Source organism: Microchirus variegatus (assembly GCF_963457635.1).
Source record: "Microchirus variegatus genome assembly, chromosome: 17".
In the NCBI taxonomy this organism is placed as follows: Eukaryota; Metazoa; Chordata; class Actinopteri; order Pleuronectiformes; family Soleidae; genus Microchirus; species Microchirus variegatus.
In genome coordinates, this window is record NC_139818.1 from 23,664,342 (window position 1) to 23,686,926 (window position 22,585).

The 22,585-nt window shown below is 41.5% G+C and overlaps 1 protein-coding gene across 1 annotated transcript; it reads right to left on the minus strand.

The window, feature by feature from the left end:
• On the minus strand, positions 1-22,190 carry mapk8b (mitogen-activated protein kinase 8b). The gene is made up of 12 exons (XM_083903467.1): positions 22,078-22,190; positions 15,213-15,393; positions 14,361-14,490; positions 13,822-13,880; positions 12,530-12,668; positions 9,442-9,607; positions 7,037-7,108; positions 5,428-5,610; positions 3,101-3,225; positions 1,880-1,943; positions 1,173-1,250; positions 1-101 (listed from the first exon to the last, which is right to left on the minus strand). The coding sequence occupies exons 2-12, from the start codon at positions 15,332-15,334 to the stop codon at positions 85-87; spliced, it is 1,155 nt and encodes a 384-aa protein (XP_083759593.1). The 5' UTR covers positions 15,335-15,393; positions 22,078-22,190; the 3' UTR covers positions 1-84.
• Positions 22,191-22,585: the final 395 nt, after the last annotated feature.

Here is a 22,585-nt window from a genome sequence, read left to right on the forward strand (position 1 = left end):
TGATGTCAGCGTCAGTCAGAGGGTCAGAGGACACGGAGGAGGAGGAGGAGGAGGAGGAAGGGTGGTGCTGGTGGAGGCTGCTGCTCACTGTTGCACCTGTGCTGTGAGACACAGCGAGGGGAAGGCGGTGGTCAGTCAACATCAGTGTCAAACACCACATGCTAATTCATTAGCATTAGCAACTAATGGAATTTTAGCTGATATTTTCCATTTTTTTATTAATCGTTTCAATAACAATGATTACAAATTAAGCATTTTTTTATATAGTCAAAAAAGTCACTAGAATTTTATTCCTTAATAGTGATAGAAGGTGGTTTTTCGTTAATTTGCATGATTGACTAAAAGATAATTGGGGATGAGGCGATATGATACAGTACGAGTATCGGTTTTGTTCCGACACTGGTCAAAACATCTACGATATCTACTGTCTGGAAGAGGAAAAACAACGTTTTACTAAATTAGTCATCAACTATTTTGATAATCAGTTAGCTTTTTTCATGATTAAAGGTGCATTATGTAATAAATCTGAAGAAAGTGGCGGTAAAATCCTCCTAATATGTCACAGAGACTCAGGAATAATGTTCATATAACAAACTGAACTCACCAACAACAACAGTACAGACAAAATATTTGCATTAAAACATTTTTTTTGCATTGTTGTTTATGTTTTGAAATCATGTGGCGCCACCTACCGGCGTCCACCAATCGTTGCAGTCAGTAGAGTCTCAGCTGCCGAGCAACCACGGGTTGCCAGTTACGTCCGAGCTACAATGGCGGATAAAAATGAAACCTAAAAGACCTCGGTATTATGAATGTGAGCGTAGTAACTGTTTTTGGCCACATTCTTACATATGGCGCCTTTAAAAACAAGATTTCTGATCGTTTCAGCTTCTTAAATGCGAATACTTTCTTTGTTTCTTTGCTCCATGTGACAAAGAAATCATTAAAACTCAATCGTTTTGGTGTGTTTTCGTGGACGAAAACAAGATATTCGAGAACATCATCATTTCCAGGTTTGTTTTTATATATTTACATCTTACTCTATCCTTAACCATCACAACTCAGTGTCTAAACCTAAAACCAGGTCTTAACCCTGAAAAAGCACTTTAAAATTGTATGGCACATTCAAATTGTCCTTAATCTATCTACACACAGAGAGAAAGTCCACTAACCTATTGAGGCTGGTTGTCCCCTGATGATGCCGTTCTTTGTCCTTTCCTCCCAGTCCAACACTTCTTTGTATATCAACTCTGCGACAAACACACACAAAAAAGCAAAAAAACATTGAAAAATATTCTTGTGTAATGAAAAGCTGAAAGAGAAGAAGAAGAAGAAGAAGAAGAAGAAGAGTGTAGAGGCATCAGAAAGTGGATTCTCTACGTGTAAATACATGCACAAGTATGTCTCGGTTTATAAGTTTGACTTCACAATAGCGGTGCGTTGTTTGAATATCAACCAGTTCGACCGTCGCCTGGCAAATATAAACATGTGATGATCACGATCATCGTGATTGGAGACACGGCATGAGAATGCACCTCCATTATTTCACGTTAATCAACTTACTTTTATTATCCGATCACAGCCTGGCAGTTCAGTTATACAAGTATCTCACGCACGTATATGTCGGTCATATATATGAGTGACAGGGCAGTGCAGAGGAGGAAACGAGGAGGGGAAAAAAAAAGAGTGCATTTATGTATTCAGACAAGATGACGACGCAGAGGAACATTCGCCGCAATTTGAAGATTAAACGCCCCACGGGCTGCAGAGCACAAAGATAGAATGACCTTATGCAACGCACCGCAAAACACCGAGCACTTATGACAGCTTATAAAAGAGGAGGAGGTGGAGAGGAAGAGGAGAGAGGACGTTTCCCTACCTTTCCACTCGTCCACTGTGTGCTCTCTCTCATCCAGCTGCTTGTCTGTGATCGCTGGTGGCGGCTGCGAGGAAAACAAACATCTCAGTTCCGTCGTACTCACAACATAAACAACCTTTAAGTTCAATGGAAATCGGGGGGGGAAGTCTACAGATCCACTGAGAATCTGGTGGATGAGTGAGAATCCACACAAGACCGCACTTTAATTTCTACTATTTGTGCTGCGGCTTAAAAATAACAGATGCACGATAGACACGGATGCTGAAAAGTGACAGCATATCGTTTGCTTGTCATTATTCTTTAATTCAGGGGAGTCCAAACTTGTTCTGGTGGCCAATAGTAGTCTTTATAACAGCCAAATTTGCACACAAAGGCCATGTTTTATAATAATTTTATTGTCCTTGAGTGAACAAATGAAACAATTCTGCATTTCTTTCACATCTGATAGTCAGATATCATAATAACATAATAAGGTAACAGGAAATGACATGACATTGAGGCCGATTTTCTGCCCCAGTCCCTCCTGGGCCATAAATAATACAGTATAGAGCTGAAGCTGCGGGCCGTACAAAGTCCTTTAGCGCGCCTACAGTTGCACTGGAGCAGGTCTGATTATTAAAGGAAAAGACCAGTGCTACAAATAACCAGCGTACCTGTGCCTCTGTTTTTAAAGTTTTGCGTTACTTTATAACGACTCATTTTAACAATCCGGAGTCACGGAAACATGGCGTCACGCGCGTCTTTTTCCCGTCAGTCGCCATGGAAGCACGTTAACGTGCGTTAATGTTGACGCGCGTTATTGCGCCCGGCACTACATTAAACATTTGTTTATTTAAAAATTTGGGGAAATTCACAGCACTAAATTCCCAAATCCCAAATTTCAATTTCAAGAAGTGTCCCAGAGACTCAGAACTCCTATTGTCCCAAAGGACATTGAACACATCATAATGTGTCCTGTGTTGTTGTAAATTGACCCACTGCAACTGATGCTGTCAATCAATCTGTCACGATCACCTCATGTGGGGAATTAAAACAACAACAACGACAGGTTTTCCTTCAGATTTAAGCACCATTTCGTCCCTCTTCTAATAAAATGACCCAATTAGCCAATTTTTGTCAAACTAACCTATCAAATTGTTGCCGCTCTGGATTAAACCACATCTAAACAGCTTATTTTGTGACTATAAACCTAAATGTAAAATTGATAAGATGGCCACATACCGCTTCCACTTCAGTCGGGTCGTACCACACGTTGATGTACGAGTGCTGCAGAGCCTCGTCCACCGAGATCCGCTTCGACGCGTCGATTACCAGCATCTTGGACAGCAGGTCCCGGGCTTGACTCGCTGTCAAGGAAGAAGTAAAAAACAAGAAAAAGTGTGAAGATAAGCGTGAAAAACTTTATATAAGGGTGTTGACTGAACAGATTTCCATCCTGCCACGTTTGTCTTGTTTGTAAATGTCTTTTGGCTTTTTTAATTGGACACATTTCCTGTTGGAACAGGATGTAAGAGCAGGGCACAATACAGGGAGGGACCGTTGTGAAGTAGAAATGTCTTTGAGGGAGGGAAAGCTGTTTTGATTTGACGTTATGGGTTAAGAAAATATAACAGTTTTACTGGCCGATGTGAGAATTCTTCTATAAAAGAAGTTGGTTTGCCTTTATGCGATACCGTGTTGTTTTAATTCTCTTTAGTTTTATTTATATTGACGTTTGCTTTGTAAGTTAAAGCACTTTTAATAAGGTTTTCTAGTCATACGACAGTATGTCTTCTAAAATTTGACGAAAAGAAAAAAAAATGTTTTTCCAAAATTTGACAAAAAAGTCATACTAAAGTATGTCATCCAAAATTCGACAAAAAAAATAAATAAAAAATATTGTCCAAAATTTGACAAAAATGTTTTTGATTGTTTTTCTCCAAAAGTTGACAAAAAAGTCAAACTAAAGTGTCCTCCAAAATAGCCAAAAAAAAATTAAAAATGGTCCAACATTTGACAAAAAAAGTTTTTTAAAAATTGTCCAAAATTTGACAAAAAAGTCATACAAGAGTATGTCGTCCAAAATTTGACAAAAAAGTAAAAAAAAATATATTGTCCAAAATTTGACTTTTTTTTTTTTTTTTCAAAATTTGGCAAAAAAGTCAAACTAAAGTATGTCCTCCAAAATAGCCAAAAAGGTTTTTTAAAAAATTGGCCAAAATTTGACAAATAAAGTTTTTCAAAAATTGTCCAAAATTTGACAAAAAAGTCATACAAGAGTATGTCGTCCAAAATTTGACAAAAAAGTAAAAAAAAAATATATTGTCGAAAAATTTGACAAAAAAAGGTTTTTATTTTTTTGCAAAATTTGACAAAAAAGTCAAACTAAAGTATGTCCTCCAAAATAGCCAAAAGTTTTTAAAAATGGTCGAAAATTTGACAAAGTTTTTTAAAAATTTTCCAAAATTTGACAAAAAAGTCCTACAAGAGAATGTCGTGCAAAATTTGACAAAAAAGTAAAAAAAAAAATATTGTCCAAAATATGACAAAAAAGTTTTTGATTTTTTTTTCCAAAATTTGACAAAAAAGTCAAACTAAAGTATGTCCTCCAAAATATCCAAAAGGTTTTAAAAAATGGTCCAAAATTTGACAAAAAAGTTTTTTTAAAATTTTCCAAAATTTGACAAAAAAGTCATACTATAGTGTCGTCCAAAATTTGACAAAAACATTTTTTTTTCAAATGGCCAAAATTTGACCAAAAAAAGTCATACTACAGAATGTAGTCCAAAATTTGACAAAAACTTTAAAAAAAAAACACTAAACACAACAAAGGACGAAATTTGACAAAAAAGCCATACTTAGTATGTCGTCCAAAATCAAACCTAAACATGACGTCACGCGTCAAAAAAGATGTGTGTGATACATTCATCACTTAGATGTTGTCTTACCATCACAGAAATCTGATCAAAGACAATTTGGTTTGCGATTAACCTCCAACTTTAACTCTGTCACGTCTTGTCGCAGCCCCACTCCGTCACAGGTTTTTTTTTTATCCGTCGTACTTCAGGAGCGTCACATGTTCCCTGCCTGGGTTCAATTAGCGAGGACAGAAAAGGAAGAGCTACTTTGTTCCTGTGACATCTTGCAGCAGGAGTTTGCGGCGCGAGTGTTCCCGTCATCTCCAGTGACACACGAGCGACACGCTCGAGGTAAATCCGCTCTTCGCAGTAAACAAGTCGGTAACGACTGCCTAATCTAAGGCAGCCGCTCAAACCTCAGACTGTCACATCTGTCGCTCGTCCGCATGCACAAAAACAAGTTCTATGAAGGAAAAGTACACATTTGCTGAACGCTAATGGAGACATTGCAATTGGAAAATCAGCCATTATCAATTAGCCAAAAAAGAGCCAGCCACAAACTGTTTTTGTACAAATTTCGAGCAGTAAAATCGAAGTGCATCGTGGCTCCAAAACACTAATTGCCTCGTTATTCCTGGCACCTCCTGCCACTTTCCTCGCAAGCCTTTACAAGACAGTGCAACATTTGCAGGAAAACCGTGCGAGTTTTACCTTTTAGTTTGTTGTGTTCGGAGTCGGCAGGAAACAGGACGTCGGGGAAGAGCTTCTCGAAGCTGTAGCCGGCGTACCGTGGCCGGTTCTCCACGTAATTCCGCACCGACTGGTTCAGCTTCATCAGGAACTCCTGAGACGGCGTCCCCAGCTGCTCGATGACCTTGTTCCACTGGTCGATATCTTGTGGTTAAAGCGTTAAGAAAAGCCTTTGGGCTAGATTTGGACAAAATCTGGAGCGTCCGATAACTAAATTAAAGGGGAAGGTTCTCAACACACTGCAAAGGCCATATGGAGGCAGTTCCACATTGTAAAAAAAGGGTTGGACCAGATTTAAATCTGATTTAAACCTGTGGAAAAAAACAACCAGGATGAACTGTGTGGGACACAAACACTATGGGCTGCGTTACAAAAAATGATTTCAAACATCTGAACTCAACGTGTGTTTGTTCACCTTAAACAGTCCAGATACAGGAAATCATATATGCAACTGTTTTCTTTTCTTTTCTGGAGAACAATAACACGTAAAAAATACACATGTAACCTGTACGTCGACTTGGAGGGCACAACGGTTCTTGTTCATATCTTTGTTCATAAGAAACAAGGGCTTCCCTACTGCTTAGCATTAAGCTAACGAAACACAGTTTTAGGGTTAATGTGAGATTTAAAAACGTGACCCATATCAGTGTGCGATCCTTATAACAGAAACACAGATCACTGAGGAAAAATAAAATTGAAGTGGTTTGACTTTACTATTTTCCAAATCACGGAGCCAATGTTAGGCAAAATCGTATGCTAGCTGTGATTAAAAGTTTTAACTTAGCCTTTGCTCAATTAGTTCTCTACCTTTACTACATACAATAAATGACTAAGAAGTCTGTAAAATATGTATGGAGCTGCCATTTAAGATAAGAAAAATGGTGGTGGATAGTGCAATTACTAAGCTAATGTTACATTAGCATTAGCAACCCACTGTACACTGTAAAGTATTAGCAAATAAGACATTATAACGCATAAACATTTTTGGGGGGTTAGTTGGCTCACTTATGCTTTGAGGCTTCAAACATTCATGCTATTCTATGTAGCTATAGGCTAGCTGCGCACTATTAGCAAAAACAAATAAAACCATAATGAAGTCTTGCTATACGGATTAGCTATTAGCTAGAGCTAGCACAAGACCAGGTTGTTTGTGTCCAATACAGATAACGCAGCTCTGTTCACGACACATTTGCGCTTTAACAACAATTATTAGCTTAAAGAGCTCTAATATTTCTGGAGAGGCACGATATTAGACTTTTTGTTGATATGCCAATATATCGCACTACTTATGGTTAGGTTATTTATTCTCCTCTCCATAGCTATAGCTAAACACTTCTTTTTCATTGAGCGAAATGAATAAATATTAAACAAAATAAATAGAGAGTGCGCCTATTCGACCGACCGTTTCAGTCATCAGTCATACCGAGGGGATCTTTGCCAATATCCAAAAAATACATTTCAATCTGATTTTCCGGCTCCTGTTGAGCGCAAAGATATGAACAAGATGTCAGACAAAAGGACGAGACACGATTGTTTTGGGGTTTGGATGGAAGGTTCAACTCAAGGATACGATCAGTGCCTGGAAACAACACACTACCCCGGACCATTTCAGCCATGATGCAGCCAACAGACCAGACATCAACTGAAAAATGAAATGACAACCACCTAATTAGCATGCAGGACTGGGGAAAAAAAAACACAAACAAACACACACACACACAAAAAATAAAACAAACACAACGATAAACATGATGCACATGCCAGGTGAGATGTGTGTGGTATGTGGCAAAAATGGATCGCATGCAGCCGAGCGCAAACCTGCGTTAGCCTCTCAATGAAGGCAAAGGAAAATTAATAATTTCCTTTTTGGATAGCGTCGACTACACACATCTGCAGAAATGTCACTATCCAAAGAAGAACATGTTTAATATTCCTCCTACTTGAGTGGCTGTGAATTAAAAAATGTGACACTCTGCTTCATAAACACCCTCTGTATCCTCACTGCAAATCACGAAGAAATTGGAATATTTTCATTAACAATTGTTGGATTTTTCTCAGGTTTACTTCCTCACAGACATTTAGCTGTGTTTATTTTTATATTTTCAAAAGCATCACAGTCATGTTGAACGCAGTGTGAGGATAAAAGACGGTGTTTCTTTTAGCAGTGTTCTCTAAAAATGGAAGAGCAAACTATTAAATTCCATTTTGTTGACAGTGGTGGATCTTAGACTCACTGCTACTTATGTGAATGAGAAGAGCAGGTCGACGGATGCAAGTCAAAGTTGTCGTACAAAAACATGAAGGGAAAATCTCTTTTTTTTTTTTTTTATAAAGTTGCTCACACGATACGGTCTCCGTGCAATTTTCACTTGACGAGGAAAAAAACAAAAAAAAACAATTACTTGACTTCCTCTGTGCCGCTTGTTTCTCAAGGAATGCCAGACACTGCTGCAAGCAGCTCAAGGATACAATCCCTTCCTGGAAAAAGGATTTTGTGGCGAACCATTTCTGCCATAATGCAGCCCACAGCCCAAATATCCACTACATATGCGCAGCATAAAAAGGAGGGAGAATAAGAGAATAAGCAAAAAAAAAAAAAAAAGTTGCAACAAGACAGCAGGAAAAATGAGCATCAAGGTGTTTTTTGGTCAAAAGGACTGAGGGTATGAAATAAATAGTATTCAAAGGGTTTTTTGGTTGCCTGAAATGTATATGTAAATATACGTGATACCCTTTTAACAATTAAAAGGGATGAATTGATATTATTCTGCATTAAAAACAAAGCCACAGCCAGGATGCTTGGTTTAGCTTGGCATAAAAACAGGAAATGGGGACACAGGTAAGCAGGCTAGCCATTTTTTTATGCTATACTAGATTTAATGTATCCCGGATTCTCCCACTCTGAGTATATTTCACAAAATATTTATATATTCCTGTATAACTACGCTGGTTTGACTTTACTATTATCCAAATCACGGAGCCAATGTTAGCCAAAATCAAACCCCGTCTATATGCTAGCAGTAATTCAAAGTTTTAACTGAGCCTTTGCTCAATTAGTACTTTACTGTTTACTAAATACAATAAATGACCAAGAAGTCTGCCATTTTAAGGTAAAAAAAATAAAAAAAATACTAAGCTATTGCTACATTAGCCTTAGCAACCCACTGTACACTGTGTAGTATTAGCAAAGACAAATGAGACATAAAGACTTTTGGGGGGTTATTTGGCTCAGTTGAGCTTTAAGGCTTCAAACATTCATGCTAGTCTAAGTAGCTATTAGCCTAGCTGTGCACTATTAGCAAAAACAAATAAAACCTTCATGAATTCTTGCAAAACTGATTAACTATTGGCTAAAGATAGCACAACAGTGGGGTTTTTTGTCCAACACCGATAACTCAGCTCTGTTAATGACACATTTGTGCTATAACAATTATCCAACAATTTAATATAATTATATTTAATAATAAAGCACGATATTAGACTTTTTGTCGTTATGTTATATGTTATTAAGTCTCCTCTCTATAGCTACAAACTTTCTTCATTGAGACTTTCTTCAATAGAGAGTGAACCGCACTCTGTGAATGAGTACATTTCACAAAATATTTATATATTCCGTCATAACTATGCTGCATAAGCTGCTTTTAGCCAGGCTGTTTCAAGCTGCAGCCTCTTAATAAAACATCAAACATGCTGAAAGCACTGCTGGAGTCTCCTCACAAGAAGTTCCCCCCCCACAAAGCGTCGATGCCTGGCATGCCAGCTTCCCCTGAGTGTGACCTTTTACATGAACAGTGAGTGAGTGAGTGAGTGAGTGAATGTGTGCGTTAGTGACGTCTGTGTTTGGGAGGTGCCGTTAGAAACATCTCAGAGAGGTGGGAGCGACATGCAGCAGGTCAGGCAGCAGCTCCTCGTTGGCCAGTCGCCGTCACGGAGCCACTTCCTCCTCCTCCTCCTCCTCCTCCTCCACTCACTCACCATTGGCCTGGTATCCCATGCCCAGGATCACTTCCGGGGCGCGATAGTAGCGCGTGACCACGTAGGGCGTCATGAGGAGGCCGGTGGCGGCCGTCCTGGCCAGACCGAAGTCCAGGATCTTTAGAGTGCAGTCAGACTTCACCACGATGTTACTGGGCTTCAGGTCCTGGAGAGAAAACACAAAACATGATGTAGACGAATGTAGCTTTTCTTGGTGCATTTTATTTTAGTCGGTTGTCCCCTAATTGCACGACTGGGTTAGGGATAGGCCTGTCACGATAACAAATTTTGCTGGACGATAAATTGTCTCAGAAATGATTGCGATAATCGATAATATTGTTGTTCTGAGATAATTTTCATCTAATACAATGATAATGGTATAATAATGCAGGTACACCTTTTCAAAGAGAAATAAACTTTTATTTTTAACGAATATTTAACACTAGAACACATTAAATTAACAAACGAGCAAAAGCGATAAATAAAATGGGTTAGCTGCACTCTGCTGTGGTAGGCTACGACAGGAGTCCCGCCTCCCCACACACCATGCGACTGACAAGTGACTGACATGAGGGTTCACTCATCGTTACTCTGGCTTTACACGGCAACGCTCCCGGGTGAAACCGACAAAATATTTTATCAGATGTGCCTTTCGTTTAGACGGCGAAAAAAAAATGAACCCACCCTCCAGAGTGGAAATCTTAAAAACGCTCCGCTGTCAACCCTTTAAGCCCAATTTATACTTCTGCGTAAAGTGCTCTGCGTAGGCTACGTAGAGACTCTGCGTCGACGCAGAGACTGTCGAAGAGACTCTGCGTCGTCTCCGTCTGCACGAAATATTTTTTAAGTGTCCGTCACTCCGTCAAGGGACTACGGAGACGGCAAGAGCTGCGATTGGTCCTCAGGACAGGCTGAGCTAAGCTGCTCTGTGCCGGCTCTCAGTGCGCTCCGGGCGTCCTGACAGAGGCGGAGCTGATCCCCGCCGATAACGCCGCTGCCGAACTATAAATACGTCATATCTTAACACACACAGCACATGTTTAGACCCTAAATGGCCAATTTCTCGCCTCAAATTATCTTAAAACTGCGTTCCGTGACACAGAAAAGTGAGAAACGGCCACTGTTTCAACAACAACAGTCTTTCTCTCTCTTTCTTTCTCGGACGCCATTGCTCACTGTAGCCAGAAGCACAACAACCTTGCGCAGCGACCCCTACTGATCGGGCGGGAAATTGCAGCGAGTGTCCGTCACCACGACGCAGAAGTATAAATGCTCGAGGCGTCTCCGTGGTGACGCAGACGGATAACGCATACGCAGTCGGAGAAGTATAATGTGGCCTTTAGACGGGAATGCGACAACGCTGCTCACGCTGACACGACGCTGACACGACGCTGACACGACGCTGACACGACGCTGAAGTTGGCACATTGGCCCAGTTGGCACAGTTGGCGAATGTGGTGCCAACTTCAGCGTCGTCACGATGGATATCCTCCTGTACACTGACGTCAGATCCATGTGCAGTACAGACAAACAACAACAAACATGCGCCTTAGCTGCTCTGATACTGATCCAGGAGTCATTTCAGCAATTACGCCGAGTCAACTGTGGGCTACTCAGCGCTACTAGAAAGAAGTAGAAGGAAGTTTCAGCGCATGCGCGCGCTCCTGGTGTTGTTGTATGGCAGTGCTTCACAGCGCCACCTAGCCACCTGGCATGTATACTACATCAAATTTCACACGCTTTAGGACCCGAGAGAACAAGAGACGGGGAAAACAAAAAAGCATGCAAATGGCATTTAATCGCGGCCAGAAAAATTATCGAGCTAGTTTTAATTATCATGCGATTAATTGATTTATTGAATATCGCGACAGGCCTAGTTAGGGAACCTAGCGTATGAAGCGACTCATGATGCACCTGCCGAGGCTGCACCGCAGTCGCTCAAGCTCTGCCTGTGGCTCCATTAGTTCTGGCTGACGGAGCACGATGAGCTCGGCTCTGCTGCTTCTTACACTGAGAGAGTGACTGACAAAGAGCCATCAGAGAGTACGAGTGCGTGGGTACACTCACTGCTGCCGGTGCTTCAGGGACGATGTGTGTGTGAGTATGTGTGTGTCACACTGAGTTCTGTTGTTTCAACGTCAGTATGGGAGCACCTATCGAGTGCTATTTGCTCTTTCCCGAGGCTTCCTTTGCTTTGCTTTGTCATGTGTGATAAATGTAAAAGTGAGTATTTTTCTTTTGCATTCTGGACAATGTGACCTTGGTCTGCATAAAATAATGTTTTTATGGTTTTCAATCAATCATTTAAGCAGTTTATGATTGTATGTATAGTTTATGAGCATAATGCGTCCAAGGTTACTTCTTGGTCTCGGCAAAGAATCTAAATCTTAACACTTGAGTTATAAAAACCGGTTTACGTTATACGCCTTTTGTGTCCAAGTTGGCTTCTGGAAGATTTTTAATACTATCGCGTTAACGCGATAGTGGCGGGTTAACGGCGCCAACGTTAATGCAAGACGTGCGTGACGTCATGTTTACGTGATTGTTAAAACGAGTCTCTAAAGTAACGCTAAACTTTAAAAACAGAGGCGCACATACGCAGTACACAGGTACGCTGGTTATTTGTAGCGCTGCTCTTTTCGTTCAATAAACAGACCGCTCCGGTTCCACTGTAGGCTAACGCTAACGGCGCTGAAGGAGCTAATGCAGCTAACAGAGCTAACTGGTAAATGGTGCCTGGACTCCGGTGTTGCGGCACGTAAACGTGACGTCACACACGTCTTTTTCCGGTCAGTCGCCATGGACACACATCATGCATTAACCTTAATTTTACAGTCATTTACTTCAAGATTGGCCCAAAACGACATTTTACCCATTCTTCCACATGAAATCCGCTGCAAAGAGTTCCCTTCAAGATGTACAAGTCATGTTTTCATTCATAAGAAGGAGAATTAAGCGCTTATATCCACAGACAACCAGACTCTATCCTCCTCTGGATTGGCATTACACACCATATATATATATATATATATGCCGGTCTCCCGGGGGCAAAATATAGTATCCGTGCAGTTGCATCAGAGAGCCTCACCCTGTGTATGATGCCTGCGGCGTGTAGGTGTTTGATTCCGCAGAGCATCTGGTAGAGCAGGTACGACAGCCTCTCGTGGTCGAGCTCCATCTGAATCACCTGGCAGAGGTTGGCATCCATCAGCTCCATCACCAGATACCTGCGAGGGAAAGAAAACCCGGCAGAGAGAGAGAGAGAGTCATATCTCTTTCTTTATTTGACAAATTTACATTTTCATGCATTTACGTTGTAAAAAAGGAACAGTTTAGGGTCACAATAAGCAGGAAATATTCGTATATTGTCCATATATATTACATAAATTGATATAGCGCACTGTCATGCACACTGTAATTCAACTACGCATCCAAGTATACGAGTGCGCTCCTTCATCCTCTAACTGTGTGTTTGCACTGCAACCCTCAGGCTGTGATTTGTCCAGTTTTCCTTTTTAGCTCAAATCAAGCAGACACACATTCACTCACTCACTAGAGGATGGCATTAATCATGTTTGTTCCTGTCGTACTCTGTGAAACCATCACACACACACACAGATACATATTTGGGTCTAGCATTACCCTCTCTGCGATTCCACGCTCACATTTCACACTCTCGACGTCATGTCGACTTCGAAACACAACTAGGACGCGGCTAAATATAAACGCAGCGCTTCCGCGCTTGCTCCTGTGAAAAGACGAAGTGCAAAACTCGCGCATCTCTGGAGTATTTGGTATTTCCGAAAGATGGGAGTTACTGTGAGATTAAAATTAGTTTTTTGTTTTTTTATCCGTGTTCCTGGATGAATAAGTATAAGAGTATAAACTGAAAAAGCTCGGGAGCCGCTCATCTTCTGGCAAACAGTTTCCGTCTTTCCGATTTATCGCCAGACTCGTACGACTCGACGCCCACAGACGTTTCAGACGTTAATCTGCGAGTCCGAGTGAAACGTCGGTGCCAAATTTGAAAGGATTCTGTCAATGTGTTCTGTAAGATATCGCTTTCACGAGGTAAAAAAAACAAAAAAACGTTTAACCTTGAGATTTGACCACAAAGAATCTAATCCTTTTATCTAAAAAGGATTCCATCATTATTGGATTATTGGTGTTCCTGAGAGAATAAGAACTAGGAGAACCCAGACAGGGGGGCTTTGTGGTATAAAAACAGTGTATATTTTCCTTGTATTACATATTTTAGCACAGCAGTAAGAGAGGATAACAAAAAGCAACCACTAAAAAGGCCTGAGAAGATCACCCTAAGAACACCCTGTAATCTCATATCCTGTATTGATTCTGCAAACGTGTCGATGTTGTACTCACACATCTTGGAACTCTTCCAGCGTCTTCTGCGGCGTGAATACATTTAATAAGCCAATTATCTGCAGGATACAACAAAAAAAAAAAAAAAAAAAACACACACACAGCGATTAGACAAAGAAGTTTGTATCACCACCTCTACACGTCTCTGAACAAGCAACGCACCACTGGGGAAGACTCGCACTGCAGCAGCAGCAGCAGCAGCAGCATGGGCATCAATAATAGATAACAGCAGCACAATGTCTAATTTAAAACACCGCATAGAATAACATGACACAGCAGAAGCTTTGTGGTAATCCTCCGGGCGCCAACTGTCAATCAAACACCGTGATAAGCTTATAGAAGACTCCTTCTTTTGCTGCCGAGTCAGCAGGATGGAAATTAGACATTTTAACCTCATGCATTTAAAGTAGACGACACCCTGGCAGAATGTTAAGGTGTCGCGGCTGAGAATCTACAGTAGCCTTTTAATACTAGAGTTCATACACGTAAAAGAAGAAGAAGAAGGAGAAGGAGGAGGAGGAGGAAGTGCAAACTCTTACGTTCTTGTGGTTGACACATTTCATGAGCACCAGTTCTCTGTAGGCTCGTTTGGCGTGGGTTTGATTCTGAAAAGGCCGGCTCAGCTTCTTGATGGCGACGTTCCTCTCCAAGATGTGGTCGTACGCCGAACTGTGGGCACAGGAGCGGTAACCACTCAGTTTTAAAAAAAAAAGAGAAAAAAAACAGCCGTTTCACCGTTTATTATTTAGCCAGCCGAGCAAAAAACATGAGTGGCGATGGGTCTTCAAGCTGCAGTGCGTACATTTTAATGATTTTTGTTGGTTGCCGATTGCTCTTAGTCTCATTAAGCCTGGCCCACACTGGAGGGTTTTCCAACATGGCTTGCTTTTAAAAAAACGTGGGAGACCACGGACAACAATGCACTTTGTAAGCAAATGTTCAGTGTTTTAATCCCAAGAAAGCACAGACTAGACCAGGGTTGGGGAAACACTGGACTAGATGATCCAGGAGGACCACACATTTGGTGTTTAATCGCACAAAATCCGTGGAGGAGATTCCAGGGTTTGTTTACTTCTTTACGAGAAGAAGGTAATCTGGTTGGCGTGTGCAACCAGAAGGAACCCACAATTGTTGGAAGAGCCAGATCGGAACAGAAACCTGGCCAATTATCCTTTAGTGTAGTGTAGTTGGCTACATCATTTCCCCTACTTTCATCAAGACATTATACGGAGATGGTCAGATAGCTGACCGTATCAGGAGGCTTTATCTATATCCGTGACAGAACTCCTTTCTTGACATCAACCATTTGATGCAGGTAAAAGAAACGGAAAAATATGAGTGGAAATAAGGTGGATTCCATTCGTGGGGGGTAATCCCGCCCCTCTACTCACCAGACGATCCCCTGTGCTCCGGATCCGATGGGTCTGAGGTTCTGGTATCGCTTTAAGACCATGAACGTGGAATCGCCCACGTCTATGCTGTAGTACTCCTTCTCGCGCTTGTTCCGGTTCATGGTGAAGCCTTGGACAGACGCGTCAGGGCATCCAAGTGGAACTCTCCTCCTCTATCAACCTGAAGGGCACGAAGAAAAACTGACTTATTTCCCCCATTTTTAACCTGTGGTTGAACATTTCCATCCAGCAACAAAACATACAACACCAAACTTGGACACAGGGGTTTCAAAACGCCTGGTTTGTTAGCATAGAGCTCCCTTGTGCGAGTCATTTTTATCAAGAAAATCTATCATTAAGCATTATATGGAGACATGAAATGGATTTCTGACCATGTTTTTACTGTTTTATGTTTGAGACGTGGTATTATGTGCCACACAGATCATAAACCGTGAATGTAAACCAGCCACGGTTCCTAACCGGACTCGTACATCTCTGAAACACATCCTATTGCCCAGAGGAGAAAATGCATGCATTAGAAAAATCAGAGTGACGGACAGAAGAACAAGGCAGATAAAAGAGAGACGGAGACAAATTTTTGTGAAGGGCATGAAGACGACGCGACCATTAGAGGAATTTAGAGCATTGCGGTGATGCGATGATGTCTGTACATTTCCTGGACCATGACGAGCAGCCCTTATGGAGACCTTTAGACCTTTTCTTCTACTTACTATGAATAAAATATAAGTCAGACATAGTGAAGACAGTCGTTTTCAGACTGCAATTGCAATTTCTTGCCATTTTTTTTTTAAATACGCGATTCTTTTAAATACACATTGCGACACTGTTGAGTATCTAGTAATGCTAATATCAGCGCGATACAGTCGTCTTTTACACTACCGAGCTCTTAATAACACATTTGTGCTGATATGCAGTGCGTAGCTTCAACTGTGTATCAAATATCCTGCTTTCATAAAGATATACATCTATAGTTTGTGCTACAAGTGGATTATTAATGCGATAAATAGTATATCATATCAGTTTGAAGCTTTTTTTCATTATTAAAGCAAGATTTCTGATTGTTTTGGCTTCTTAAATGTGAATATTTTCTTTGTTTCTTTGCTCCACATAACAAAGGAATCATTAAAACTCAATAATTTTCGTTTGTGGACAAAAACAAGAAGACTTGTTTGACAAACATTTTCTAACATTTTATGGACCAAACGATTCATTGATTAATAGAGAAAATAATCAACATATTAATCGATTATGGATTTTTGATATCCAGTCCAGCGATGTAACGTCGCCTTCCTTATCATAAGCAATCTTAGTACAAGACTCTTAATACCGCAGCCAGAAAACACCAAGCACGCTTAACTGCAGCAAAGATTTATAGATAGAGTTATACATTTGTAATTTAGGTCGGTGTCGTCAAATTTATGTTTCCCCCAGTGCAATTACATTAACGCTTACTGATTTGTAAGCATCCACTCGTCACAGGACTGCCACGATCCTCCAGCAAGCGAGAAAAACAAGTACATCTGACCACTGTGTGTGAACACACCTTTTTTTTTTTGACAAAATGTCACTGGGTAAAAACCAAATATAGAGCACACTGGAGGAGAGTGTGCGCACTCTATACCCAGCCTATGCCCTGTAAAATATGTTAAAACTAATGCTAAGCTTCAGCAGCATGCGGTGTGTGTGACACACACACCCACGAGAAAGTGCACAGAGCCATAGATCAGTGTTACTGCGAGACATGTGTGGGGAAAAAAAACAGGCCAAAAAGCACCATGACAGAGCAGAGAGTTGAGCTGTCAAATCAATTCAACAGCAAGGAAGCAGAGAACAATGTGTGTGTGTGTGTGTGTCCCAAATTCACCCTATGTTACACAGCCCCGCGCTGCACACACACACACACACACAAATGCCCGGGTGTGTGTGAAAGCTGCTGGCTCGGTTTTGTATGTTTGTGCGCAGACACTGCGGCAATATTTCTGTTTTGTTTATCCGAGGATCAGATGAGACAAGCGGATCGTTCCGATCTAATCCTTTGCAAACACCGCAGCTTTGACGTATTTGTACATATCGACGGATTAGCGCCTTTCACTGAGGCATCGAGTCATGCGACTATTTAAAAAAACCAACGGTATTTCCTGATACAACCAATCGCTTTAGCTCCATGTCGGAAGTAATCTGCATCCAAACAAATACGATTAACAATAAAATTGTTAGTGCTAGGCATGTTAACGTACATTTCCACAACGACTGACGTCAACGCCGTCAGTGTTAGCGCGTGTCAATGTTAGCGCACATCAACGTTAAAGCACGTTAGCGTGTGATGCGTTTCCATGACGACTGACCGGAAAAAGACACGTGACGTCATGTTTAAGTGCTGCAGCACCGTTTACCAGTTAGCTCCGTTAGCTCCTTTAGCACCGTTAGCGCTCCCACGAGGGTCGAACTTGAGCCGTCTGTTCATTAAACGAAAAAGAGCAGCGCTACAAATAACCAGCGTACCCGTGTACTGCGTATGTGTGCCTCTGTTTTTAAAAGTTTAGCGTTACTTTAACAAATCGTGAGTCACGCAAACACGACGCTGTACGTGTCTTTTTCCGGTCAGTCGTCATGGAAACGCGTCATCTGTCAACTTGGACGCCCGGCACTAAAGACAATGTACATTGTAGCACAAATTACTACTTCCTGGTGTAAACAGGAATTAGATTCTTTCCTCTGCGGTTGTTTCCAAAAAAGTACAACAAACAACAACAAGGATTATGAGACTGATGACAAGGCGGACGTGAAACTGAAAGTAAGATTTAACCGAGTTATTCACAGCTGGTAGTCGCGTCAACGCTAATAGGAAACAATCAGGATGTGGATAACTGCGTCACCGCTTCCAACGGGCTCCATTTTGAGTTATCTATAAACGTCAAACAAAGACGGAAGCTGCGTCAAACAAAAGTGTCAAATGTGAGGACGCCTTGAATCCAGATTTACACAAGCCTCCGTCCTCCAGCTGTCCATCACGGCACGTCTGCTGGGAGCTGGTCTGTCTCTCACTGTGCTCGTGTAGATTTCCTGCACAAAATCAAACTGATATGTTTTTAGTATCCGACCACGAGGCCAGTCAGATCGTATCAGTGAACCACTCGCATTCAAACCAAAATAACGGCTGCTGATGATAAGAACCCACGAGGACAAATCCAATAGAAACATTTAGGGACTGTTATTTCATGACCTTTCTTCTCCTGGAAGTAAGTAACCAGCACTGAAGGACAAACGTGGGCTGCTTCGACGACGCGGGAATCTAAGCCGACGCGTTACTGTTTTGTCTACCCCGACATCCAGATGTCAAAATCAAATCACAACAGTGTTGACAGGCGCACGGTTTCGTTGTTGGTATCAAATTTCACATAGTTGGACACACGCCCGCTGCGTCCGGGTTGGAAACCGAGAGCAAGAGCTCGACGATAGCAACGGAGAAGGCGGCGTTCGTTTGGCACATTTCACTCTAACACTTTTGCGAGGTGAAAACATAACGCGTCGCATCTTTCTGGTGAGACGATGAAACGTGGTTCGAAGGTGTGGAGGGACCAGAGGGATTATTCTTTCTTTCTCTATCGTTAACCTGTTCACAACCGTCTGAACAGTTTTTTTAAGTAATAACTGGAGCTACAGAGGGAACATGGTATAAACACTTATTAGTACACCTGCTCGGGAACTACACTACCTTTCACAAGTTTGGGGTCACTTTTATGTCCTCATTTTTGAAGGAAAATAACCTTTTTTCAATGAACATAACATTACATTAATCAGAAATAGACTCTATACATTGTTAATGTAGTGAACGACTATTCCAGCTGCAAACCACTGGTTTTTAATGGAATATGTACATAGGTGTATAGAGGCCCATTTCCAGTGTTCCAGTGCACAGCTGAAAACAGTTTTGCTGGTTCTTTGACCAAAGCAAAGCTGGAATAAAAATCATTATTTCCAATCTTGTCAATGTCTTGACTATATTTTCTAATCCTATTGCAACTCTTTTGATGAATAAAAGTGTGACTTTTAATGGAAAACACCAAACAATTGCATAGGTGATGCCAAACTTTTGAATGGTAGTGTATGTCCACAAAATATTGCTTAAAAACATACATTTACAAACAATAAGCAACCAAAATCACATCCAATCAGCTAACGGGACATTGAGATGTGAATTCACCATTATCAGACATGAACCTGGACTCTTGGTCCCCGCCTCCCTGCAGGCCACCTTTCACGTTTGCTGCAGGAATCGGATTTCTTGGTGCTTTTGGCTGACGGCTGCTCTTTTCTTGGCACGTTGCGGAGAAAAAATTTCCTCACAAGCATTTGTGCGGAGCGTCACCCGGACATGACCAGCGTATGAACCGCGTTTGTTTCAAAGCTTCAGTTTGGGACAATCTCTGGCTTTGGCCACCTTTGGCCGGGAGAACTCCAACAAAACCAAACATAACTGATAAGATCGCTGACAAATTGATGGTTTGCAAAACAGATAACTTGCATTATAATACGGGCAAAGACTGTGACTTATCCATGCGACTGTAGCAACAAAGATAAACCAGAATTACGCAACTGCCACACTCGTCTTCCTGTTTACAAGTCAATGAAACGTTAGCATCTTCACATGAGAGCCCCATAAACAGAAACACTGAGGCCTTGTGTGCAGCCTGATAATGAAATCCTACCTCAGGGCTCACTAAAGCCTGGATCACAGACCCAGACCCAGACAACACATAATTGCTTACTTTGATGGCACCTTTGTCTTTTAACTTCCAACATAACGACGACTCTGGAGGTCCAGTAAATCCAGACCAATTACATGTGCGGTCAGTCGTCACATGAGGACACTTACACAATCAAATTAGTGAATTCTAATCATCGTTTTGGACCGGAGTCAAAACACACCAGAGAGAGACTAAAGGAGGACAAACCACTATGAATCAGATAGTTGAACAGCCATAAAGCACATATACATTCACCAACCACTTCTTCAGACACACCTCCTCAACTGCTTATTAACACAAACATCTAATCATCCAATCACACGGCTGGTCCACACTGCATTTTAGCATGTAGACATGTACTAAGACAACCTGGTGGAGTAACTGAACTACAAGGACACACAACTATCTTTAGGGTTGACTCAGAATGGTCCAAAGAAGAGAAAATGTCCAGTCAGCCTCAGTTGTCGGGAGTGAAGATGCCCCGTTTGATGCCAGACGTCCGGAGAGACCGACCAGACTGGTTTCACATCGAATGACAGCAGTAAGTCAAACGAAAAGCACTCACAGCAACCAAGGAATGAAGAAGACGATCTCTGACCAAACAACACGTCAACCCTAGAAGCAGATGTGCTGCAGCAGTAGAAGACCACACTGGTTGCCATTTCTGCCACTTTAATAGAAATCCTGTGCATGATATGCTTAAAAAACACTATGAAGTCAAGCAACACGAGTCAAATCATGATAAATGTCAAATAATTGAAGACGCGTTTCTTCACATCTTCTAGTTGTTTCTTGCCGATCAAGTGGATATAGCTGTTCTACGGATGTCACTCACGTTAGTTATTGTCGTGAAAATGTCTATTATTTATTGTGTTAACAATGTTTATTGTAATATCTAGTCTGTGAAGGTGTTCAAGGAAGAATTTCATCATATTCTGTACTTTATTATTATTTGATATGTCGTAAAAGTGTTTAGTGTACACTAGAGCTGCAACTAACGATTACGATATTTCTTAATCCATTAATCTGTCGATTATTTTCTCGACTAATCAATTAATCGTTTGGTCCATAAAATGTCAGAAAATGTAAAAAAAAAAAAAAAACGTTGATCGGTGTTTGTCAAACCTGGAAGTTATAATATTCTTGAATGTCTTGTTCACAAACCAAAATGATTCAGTTTTAATGATTTCTTTGTTATGTGAAGCAAAGAAACCAAGAAAATATTCACATTTAAGAATCAGAAATCTTGTTTTAATAATGAAAAAAGCTTCAAACCGATTATCAAAATAGTTGGCGATTAATTATTGTTATCGACTAATAATCGATTCATCGATTAATCGTTTCAGCTCTAGTGTACACATTATATGTATATAAATTAAACATTTGTAGTAAATAATATTTGTGTGTATCCAGTCACGTTCTTTTATTTTGAAAGTCTATTTTTTGACACTATACACAAACAGGTACAAACACTGTGGTGTGTGTTTTTTTTTGTTTTTTAATTCTCATTGAATTATTATATATAAACTATATATACACTATACTATACATCCTGGTTTGAGTTATTAAGTATTACACAACAGCCACCAGTGTTTAAAAAAGCCCAGCGGCGCTCGGCTAACAGTTGAGTTTCCTCCCCTTCCATGCTAATGTGTCCGTGTGAAACATGCTAATATAGCAGCAAAATGTCAACAAACACATGCTAGCTTCAAACAAACATGGTTCTTGCTCCGTGTGTGTGTGTGTGTGGATGTTACAGTGACCGCAGGAGGTTGACGTTGCCCTGGTTGGTGCGGGTTGGGAACACCGATGTTAGCCGAGCTAATGTGGTAAAGGTACACGGATATCGGGCGGCGTGATTCCCGGTCTGTGTGGCCGCCTTCCCGACAGTTAGGCCGGACGTGTAGAGCAGCGCGCTCTGTGGTGCTCACACCGTGTTTGTGTTAGCAAACACTTATTCCCCATAGGAACGTGTGTGTGTGTGTGTGTGTGACCCCCAAATATGACCGTTCCCTTCCCCCACGCGTGACTAATATCACGTCAAATGTGTCTCATATAGTAGAAAGACAGGTAAAAAACACATATGTGGAGCTCACCAACTCTCCGGTTAATTCCACCCGTGTCGAGCCGCGGTCTCAGTCGGCTGCTGCTGCTGCTGCTGCTGCTGCTACTGGAGGAGGAGACACAACCCGGCCGCTGCTTTTTCTGTAATTTTTTCGTAGTAAAACCGACACTTTCTTTACTCCGCTCTTCCTCCGCTTCCAGTCCCGTTTCCCTCACGCCAACAGGCCCCAGAGATACATGCGTGTGGCTCCCGGCGTTATCCTACTCGCTGTGCTTCCGTGACTCGGGCAGTTTCTGCCATTTCATACCGACGTCGTCGGAAGCTACCGATGTTTTCCTCGGCTGCACAATGAGCAGCAGCAGCAGAGGTCTGCGGCGGCGAGGAAACAGCAGCGGCGGCAGCAGCGGGGGAACGTTCAAGACCGCCTGCGCGTTCACGACGGCTGTGTGTGTGCGCGATAAACCGGAAGCGACGATTTGGCAACGTTTCTAAATGACGCTGCAAACAAAACAACAACAAATTTTACACACGTTCGTGAC